Below are 9,450 nucleotides of genomic sequence, written 5' to 3' on the forward strand. Positions count from 1 at the left end.
CCTCGGTCACCGTATTTATACAGTTACTACTGCATGCATTTACTTGTTTTATATTTCACATTTACAAGTGATTAGCAACATGGTTTGGTTTCACCAGGTTTATAATGTCCCAGCAGACGACCGTGAAATGGTGTTAACAATACAGACACGCGGGGTTCCTTTTTTACTCGGCCTAGAGCCCATATCAGTCTACATTAACACGGCGTCTGCCAGGGTCGCCATTTACACAAGCGACACTCGAAAAACGATTCCCACATTGAGTCTAGTCACTTTAACACGTATGGGCCACACGCATAGTGAAGGAAACAAACCAAAAAACCCCAACCCCAAACGTGTTAATGTACACATTACTTTAAAAAAAAAAATCCACCAAAATTGAAATAACGAATATTTTGACATAGGCTATGTATCAGCATCCTACGTTACTAAGTGTACCCGTGTCTGCGGTGCTCCGCCACTATAATACAGTCTGTGTTGTGAGAGCAAGTATTTTCTCTACTACTATACTCGAGGCGTCATTATCACAACAGATTTCTTTCTGTGGGGAAAGTGCATATAAAAGATCCCTTGGTGCATTAGGAAAAATATAGCGGGTTTTTTTCTGATGACTACGTGTCAGAATTACCAAATGTTGACATCCAATAGCTGATGATTAATTAATCAATGTGCTTCAGTGGTGTCGTTAAACAAAACAAACTTTAACTGTACAACAGGTTTGACACCTAACAGCCGCTGATTAAACTGTATATATATATATTTATATATATACACACCAGGCCGACCAACTTTCCGGAATTTCCCGAAAAATCCGGAATTTTCATCACGTACTCGGAATTTCGGAATTGATGCCAAATATCGGGATTTTTTTTCAAATTCATTCGAATTGTTTTCTTTAAGCAACTAATTCTTATTACATTCTACATTCTTAGAATTAAATATCTTTATCACTCATTTCAACCTGAGCTATATTTTGTCTAGTTTTATAATTTTGCAAATATATGTCAAACATGACATTTTTTTACACTGTTTAAAATTACTTATATGAAAATGACGTTTTCGCGTTCTTTAAATTCTTGTTTTGGAAAGGGCTTTCGCGTGCATAAAAATAAAAATATCAGAAAATTCCGGAAAAAGATTTCCATTAGGTTGGTCGCCCTGACACACGCACACGCACGCACGCACACACACACACGATGCAGCAGAACACGAAAGTAACTTGATTAGTAACTGCTGGTTTATTCGATCTTCCGCTGGGTTTTAGTAAACGTTTGCCCACAATAAACCCATAGTCTATTATTCACAAGAGCGAATTGGCACTATTAGGTTTTCAGTTTTAAATCGATATGTTCATGTTCAATGAGCATCAAATGCGAGCAGAAAAGCTTCAAGTTGGTATATAACATACAGGATATCAATGTGTTACACTTCGTGGTACGACAGAATGACACGCGATTATAGGACTTATCTTGATATATTGGTGAGTAATATCGCAGCACATATACATGCAGACATGCGCGCGTATATGCACACGTCAAAGAAAATTATTCTTTTGATGTGATTTTGGTGGATTTTTACCCTTTCATCTACATTTTCTAACCATCAGCTAGTATATTTAAATATCAATGCAATGAATATTCGTGGCATGGGTACAGAGTAATGTTTAAACGCTGAACTCTTTCAAAGCTGACTTAGAACAGCGTGTCTTGGTCATTGACCACTTTCCACAGTTTAACTTGTGGTACAATTCTCGTGAAGTCTAGAATTCAGTGGTATAATGACGATGCTGCGGGGGAAGTGGGGAACTTGCCCTTGGATAAGTGACGAGAGCGCCAAATTAACCACGAGCTTTTACAGCTATTATCGTTCAGGTGAAAACTGATGGCGGGCTCTAGCTCTATCTGTAACACGCTCTTCAGAAATGCTTAGTCGTAGGATCGACCCATGGACCCGTCCCATCCAGCACCCTACGTTTTATGTATCAAATACCGTGGCATGTGTTGTTCTGTATACGAAAAGGAGTATAAATACAAGACCCCGTGATGCGTGGTTTGCGCTGTTCTGTCTGGAAGAATGCATGTAAAAGATTCCAAGATGCTAATGGTAAAATGAATTGCTTTTCTTGTAAAGACTGTTTACCATCCAATAACCGATGTTAAATTAATCTATGTGCTTGAGTGGTATCGTCTAACAAAGCAAGCTTTAACTCCGCTGCATGATGATCCTAAGATGAAATACGGTATCATGGTAGGTGAGGTTATCGCGTAACGGTAAGGTTAGAAATAGGAGAGCACCAGTGTAAAAGAATGGCTGTATTTTATTATTATTTTTAATTTTTAGGGGGGGCGAGTAATAGTGAGATAAAAGTTTGTTTTGTTTAACAACACCACTAGAGCACATTGCTTTATTAATCATCGGCTATTTGATGACAAACATTTGGTAATTTTGACATACAGTCTTAGGGAAGAAACCCGCTACATTTTTCCATTAGTAGCAAGGGATCTTTTATATGCACCATCCCACAGACAGGATATCACAAACCACGGCCTTTGATACTAGTATACGATTCGCGATGCACTGACTGGAACGCAAAATAGCCTAATAGGCTCACCGACGGGGATCGATCCTAGATTGATCGCGCATCAAGCGACCGCTTATAACTCCACTATTAGAAAAAGAGTGTTTCGCTATGCAGTGATTAATACGAGCAGTCACCGTGGCCTGATGCGCGGTCGGTTTAGGATCGATCCCCTTCGGTGGGCCCATTAGGCTATTGTTCGCTCCAGCCAGTGTACCACGACTGGTACATCAAAGGCCGTGGCATGTGCTATCCTGTCTATGGGATGGTGCATATAAAATATTCCTCGCTGCCCATGAAGTGGCGACCGCGGGTTTCTGTGTGGTCCTTAACCATATGTCTGACGCCATATAACCGTAAATAAAATGTGTTGAGTGCGTCGTTAACTAAAACATTTCCTTCCTTCACTGTGGCCTCGTACCTAGCAGGCCCCAAGCACAGCACAAGAGTTGGAGAGATAGTGTATCAACACTGAGAGCACGTGTTTCCACACGGACCGCTTTATCGCACGTTCAGGCCGCACCAGCAGTTCACCCGTGTGACGTAACATATAGCCACGCGATAACACATTAAAGCATTATCCAGCACCGCAATAACACGGCAAATTATAGTTTATATTCGGGTTGCAACCAGCAAACATGATCAATTACCAAGACTGAAACTAGATATGACGTGCACGGGAAAGGTACACTGGTTAAAAAAGATAAAGTATTATTGTCTGGAGATACTCGGCTTCCTTATAATAATAATATAGTTGATTTTCATTGAAATCTTCTTAAACAGCTTTCCAGATTAAATATAGGAATTCAGGTCTTTTGTGTGTTGAGTGCGTCGTTAAATAAAACATTTCCTTCCTTCCTTCCAATATGTGCAGGGTTAAAAGAACATCTATTTTACATTTTACTGAAATCACAATGTTCATCAAAACGAGTTTCAATTATTTACACATAAGTGTGTGTGATTTTGAGCTACGAATATTGCAGATATGTAGACAGTAAAAATACATACAGTTAAAAACCCGTGCACATCCACAACCACTGCCTCCCCAACCCACCATATTACAAGTATATAAACCCAGATAACTGAAAGGAATTGTGGGAAGAAAGTGTATCAAACGAGTCGTTACGTTTCAATCACCACGTGTTAACACGGCACTGATCTTACGACAACTACAAAGTAAAACAAAGCCAATAATTCGGAATTATTACCGAAGTTGGCATTTTATTTTAACTTTACTCTCCATGAATTGTGCTTTACGACCCACTTGTCTGTAAGTACATTAACACGTTTACCTGTAATAGAAGCAGACATTACAACGCCTCTTTGAAGTTTGTGCTCCTTCAGCCATTTCATTAATGTGCTTTATTCAACACTTTTGCAATAAAATAGTAACCGACAAATTGTAATTTACATACAATTAATCCACCTACATTTATAATAATATATATTTGACATAGTAAACACAATGTTTGCTTTTTATGTTATACAAACACTAAATTACCCATATCGTTGTTTGATTTTTTCGTTATCGTTTTTTTTTTAATTCAGGTGTTTTATCCCCCCCTCCCCGTCCGACTGGTATATATATATATATATATATATATATATATATATATATATATATATGTGTGTGTGTGTGTGTGTGTGTGTGTGTGTGTGTGTGTCTGTGTGGGTGTGAGTGTGTCTGTGTGTGTGTGTGTTTGTGTGCGCTGTCCTATATGTGGGTAAGTTCATAAAGTACCTGCAAAGATCTCGTGCTGCTAACTGAAAAAATGCAGCGGGTTTCTTCTGAAGACTATACAAGTCAGAATTATCAAATGTTTGACATTTAATAGCAGATGATTAATTAATCAGTGGACGATTTCCTTCTTCAAGCAAACATCATATACCACCACCATTCAGCTTTCCCTACAAATCTTAACCATCTTTTTTCTTTTGTGTTTTCTCTTGTTTTGTGTGTGTGTGTGTGTGTGTCTATGTATGTGTGTGTGTGTGTGTGTGTGTGTGTTGTTAGTGTGTGTATGTATGTGTGTGTGTCTCTGTCTCTGTCTCTCTCTGTCTCTGTACCTCTCTCACCGGCCTCGGTGGCGTCGTGGCAGGCCATCGGTCTACAGGCTGGTAGGTACTGGGTTCGGATCCCAGTCGAGGCATGGAATTTTTAATTCAGATACCGACTCCAAACCCTGAGTGAGTGCTCCGCAAGGCTCAATGGGTAGGTGTAAACCACTTGCACCGACCAGTGATCCATAACTGGTTCAACAAAGGCCATGGTTTGTGCTATCCTGCCTGTGGAAAGCGCAAATAAAAGACCCCTTGCTGCCTGTCGTAAAAAGAGTAGCCTATGTGGCGACAGCGGGTTTCCTCTCAAAATCTGTGTGGTCCTTAACCATGTCTGACGCCATATAACCGTAAATAAAATGTGTTGAGTGCGTCGTTAAATAAAACATTTCTTTCTTTCTTTCTTTCTGTACCTCTCTCTCGCTCGCTCTCTCTCTCTCTCTCTCTCTCTCTCTCTCTCTCTCTCTCTCTCTCTCTCTCTCTCTCTCTCTCTGTGTGTGTGTGTGTGTGTGTATGAATGATTTAAAATAATAAAATACCTCTTGTCATTCACCCTCGCTGTTACAACTCACTAACAACCAATACATGTATGTACTGGAGTTACTGAAGTACATAGTGCAATATCAATTTGGTATAATGTAAATTTATATATATGTGAGACCATTAGAAATAATTTATATTGAAGAAAGGAAGGAAATGTTTTATTTAACGACGCACTCAACACATTCGCCACTTCATGAGCTACTCTTTTCGATTAGCAGCAAGGGATCTTTTATATGCACCATCCCACAGACAGGATAACACATACCACGGCCTTTGATATACCAGTCGTGGTGCACTGGCTGGAGCGAGAAACAGCCCAATGGGCCCACTGACGGGGATCGATCCCAAACCGACCGCGCATCAAGCGAACGCTTTACCACTGGGCTACGTCCCGCCCCTAATTTATGTTGAAGTCCGATCGAGTACTTAAAAATATTGTATGTTTAACTGAAAACCTTTCTTATTTATGTCTTGTATGCGTGCATGAAGTCAGAGATTATTTTAATAAAGATCATACACTGAAGCGCAACTAACTGTCCGCAATTAAGCCAGGCCCGGCGGAAGCAAAAGAAGAGTGGTCAGGCCTAAAATCTGACTCAAAGCTGTTGAGGGTCGGATCCAGGGTTGTGTAAGGGATGTGTCCCAAATCTGTAAAAACTGCGACTACGATTTGTCTAAAAACAAACGAGATCTCTAAGTGTGTCCGAGGAACATTGTGAAATCTTGATGCTCAAATACACGTTTTCAACGCAACCTTGTGTCGTTTTGCTACTTTTCGGCTTAGAACATTTTGTTTGATAGAAATGTTCTGTTCAGCGACAATTTGGGTTATGAATATGATACCGTAACTAATCTACACCAGTACACCTTGATTTCCATATATGAAATAGACCATATACAGTAGCTTTAGTTCGAATCATGTCCTTATATAGATCAAAACCAAACATAGCTTTTTTTTAGCATGGTTTTAGATCTTCAAATAGGAGAGGGTTTCATTAAAGCGTTATCAGTCACTCAGTGACGATAACACATTTTAGAGTGAAAATTTCACTAATTCACTCTAAAATGTGTTATCGTCACTGTAGAAAGTGTTATCTTCACTGTAAGAAAGCCGAAACTATTATGCTGCTGGCATTTTAAAAATAAAGGTAAATTGCCAAAAGTTATATAATAAATCATCTGGTGAAGTTTGCAATCATATCACACTCGTGATAAAAAAACTTGAAATATCCTCTATATATTTCCATTGTTATAATTTCTGATAATACAGAACTTGAACTTGTCAGACAGAATAATCTGAATTAAAAGTACATGTACAAGTACTAGTATATTGTCGCGAGTTAAACAAATAAGACAAAAATATAATCCGATGTTAGTTAATGGATGTGCGCAGTATACAAATGGAATGGGCACAGCCGTCTCCGGTAGCCGTTTTAAGTTACAACTAAATCCACTTTTAAATTACGAATATGCATGTCCTCCCTGTCAACACCAGGCGGCGTGTTCGTGCTCTATCTACAGGGTCTTGGAACATAATACCTTTGTTTTTATCACGGTATGTGATGTAAGTTACCCAAACTCATTATCAGGGCGTAAAGCCTTAATTGAATTTTATCTGATTAAAGGTCGAATGTCGAGGTTACGCGGAGCAAAAGTTGAAAAAAATTTATGACTGAGAATGAATTCAAATTAATTTAACATAATATTATATTAGACAATTTATTATTACATGTATTTATATTACATGTGTATACATTTTAGTCAGTTGTACTTTTGGCTACCATATTGATTTGTTATCGTAACAAAAGTGTTAGGGTATGGATTAAACTTCTTTTCTTTTTTTTATCTCACGCATCGGGTACATACTTCAGTCTTTTTACATATTATTATTATACAATTCAAAATCAAGACTTTGTAGTTTCATATAGTATTACACATAACCTACTTTTATATTCTCAACAACAAAACATACGCGAATAGTTTAATATATTTATATATTGTTTTTCAAGATAGTTAATTCGATAAATAAACTGCCAAGTTGGCTTTAAGCTGTTTACAAGACAGTCATGATTTTAATAGACAAAAAATACGTAAATAAATAATAACAAAACAAACAACAACAACAACAACAACAACAACAACAAAACCCAACTAACTAAATAAATTAAAGAAGACTAGATGAATATTCGTGTTGCACGTGTTGTACAGTGCAGTACGTGCCAACACGGCAGTAGTTACTACAGAAGGGCAACACTCCATTCATGTAATTACAAGTTTTATGTTAGGGTTAGTTGGCGATGATCTTCACTTAAAAGACTCAAATGGGCGGGGCCAGCAGTTTGAGGAGGAGTTGCTAAAACACTCCAGATGAAAACTGACAGGTACACTTCCCCGTTCAGTTTTAGTCAAATATATTACTTAACAGTTAAAAGTACAGATGGAATTTAGGGTGGTTCCACCCTCCCCCAAATTATAAAACATCATATCTGCCATCTCTTTTTTTTAATGTGTAAAAAAATTTTTAATTAAATTTTAGTTGACTGTTGTTATTGAAGAATGCTTCATTGCTGTTAAAGGTAAATCTTTATTAAATGGGTTACTTACAATTTTTCCACATCTTTTGGTATATTCCTGGGGATATACGTGAGTGCCCTGAAACTGCAGTCAATACCCCTGGCCCTACACTGGCATTCGTGCGGACACTGGCCACCCTCCGCTCCTGAGGTGAATAGTAAAACCAATAAGAACATAACAACTCCCACTCCGACTTTGGTATCCAAATATTTTAACCACTCATTCATTGTGAATATTTTATATCACAGTTGTACACAAGAAAACAAAATTAAAATAAATAGATTCCAACTTCATGTGACGGGTAACTCCAAAATGAGCATCTTGGTGACTGGCATTGTGGTCGCCGCTTGGCCCCTTTAAGAACGCCCAGGGCACCCTTTAGTAATCTGTGCGCTTAATATATGCTCTGTTGCTCGAGGCTAATAAAACTATATCTCTCTTGGGTATACACGGTTTTCGCCTTCCGTACGCGAGCACAGCTCTTATATACCTCACATCTAGAGAAAACACATAATTCTAACCAAGCGGCAAATGTCGTCTGCTAAATAAAAATCCATTTTCATTCTAGCGTCTTGAGCAGTGCTACTACGATAATACACTCGAGTAGCCTTTTAGGATCAAGGCATTTCGCAAGCAGGGAGATACGTTACAGCGTCGCTTGTTGGAAAATGGAATCTTCCACACGCCCCGCCTACAAGATTGTTTTGACACACGTCTTGCTCTGAAGGTGTATCCTTCCACGTGAAGCGCACGGCTCTCAGTGACACTGTGTAACTCCGCTATCTAGGAGGTACCACATGGACGCAATTTGTACACAACGAACGAAACAGTATGTCAACCCAACAATGGCCTGTAGCTGTCGGCTGTTTTCAGATCCATATTAAAATGCTATAGGCCTATTCAAAATTAACAGCGCTAATATTAAATACAAAGAGCAGAAAATACTGTGTCGTAAACCATTCACAAACGGAGAATATTATAATATTATATGTGCTTATTTTTAAATATTGCATGAATAATTAACACTGAAAATTGTTATTGTATTGACATTTCATAGTTCATACAATATGGATGTTCATTTTACCCCTGAAACATCTAGTAATTCAAAATAGTACATGCATATAAACTGTATTAGTTAGCGATATATAATAATAATAATTAATACTAACCATTGTTGAATGTTTTTGTTATTTTCGTATAATATGTTTCTGTGCTGATTGTTTGTACACTTCCAAATAACAGAAAAATAAACAGGATGAAAGATATAAATAAAAAGGATAAAACAGAGAGAGAGAGAGAGAGAGAGAGAGAGAGAGAGAGAGATAGAGAGAGAGAGAGAGAGAGAGAGAGAGGGGGGAGAGAGAGTATGGAGAGAATAAGAAAGAAAAACATTTGAAGAACGGCAGAGATCAAACTATAAAAGTTGAAGAATAAATAAAATTTTGTTAGAGAAGAAAAGAGTTAGGAAAATACAAAAAATGAATGAGAGATCACAAGGAATGAGAGAGGAAACGGAAGGATGCACATTAAGAGCGGCCAAAAGAGGAACAGGGTAATGCCAGGGTCCCACTTTACATTGCTAGGGGGAACAGAAGAAGAAAAAAATGTTTTAAACATCAAACTAAAAAGTATCAAATATTTTTACTTATGAAGTTTTGAAGTGTCTGACGTGCAATTGCGCAGATATTATATCCATAAAA

General features: G+C 38.0%; 1 protein-coding gene across 2 annotated transcripts in view; it reads right to left on the reverse strand.

Moving 5' to 3' along the window:
• The window catches only part of LOC121382879 (slit homolog 2 protein-like), a 149,360-nt gene extending 141,028 nt beyond the window's left edge, over positions 1-8,332 (reverse strand). For both annotated transcript variants that reach the window (XM_041512553.1, XM_041512552.1), the window contains exon 1: positions 7,781-8,332. In XM_041512553.1, the coding sequence (XP_041368487.1) occupies positions 7,781-7,977 (197 nt within the window). In that variant the 5' untranslated portion in view covers positions 7,978-8,332. The remainder of the gene's footprint in view (positions 1-7,780) is intronic.
• Between the last annotated feature and the right edge of the window lie 1,118 nt (positions 8,333-9,450).

The sequence above is a fragment of the Gigantopelta aegis genome, chromosome 10 (genome assembly GCF_016097555.1).
Source record: "Gigantopelta aegis isolate Gae_Host chromosome 10, Gae_host_genome, whole genome shotgun sequence".
Lineage (NCBI taxonomy): Eukaryota > Metazoa > Mollusca > Gastropoda > Neomphalida > Peltospiridae > Gigantopelta > Gigantopelta aegis.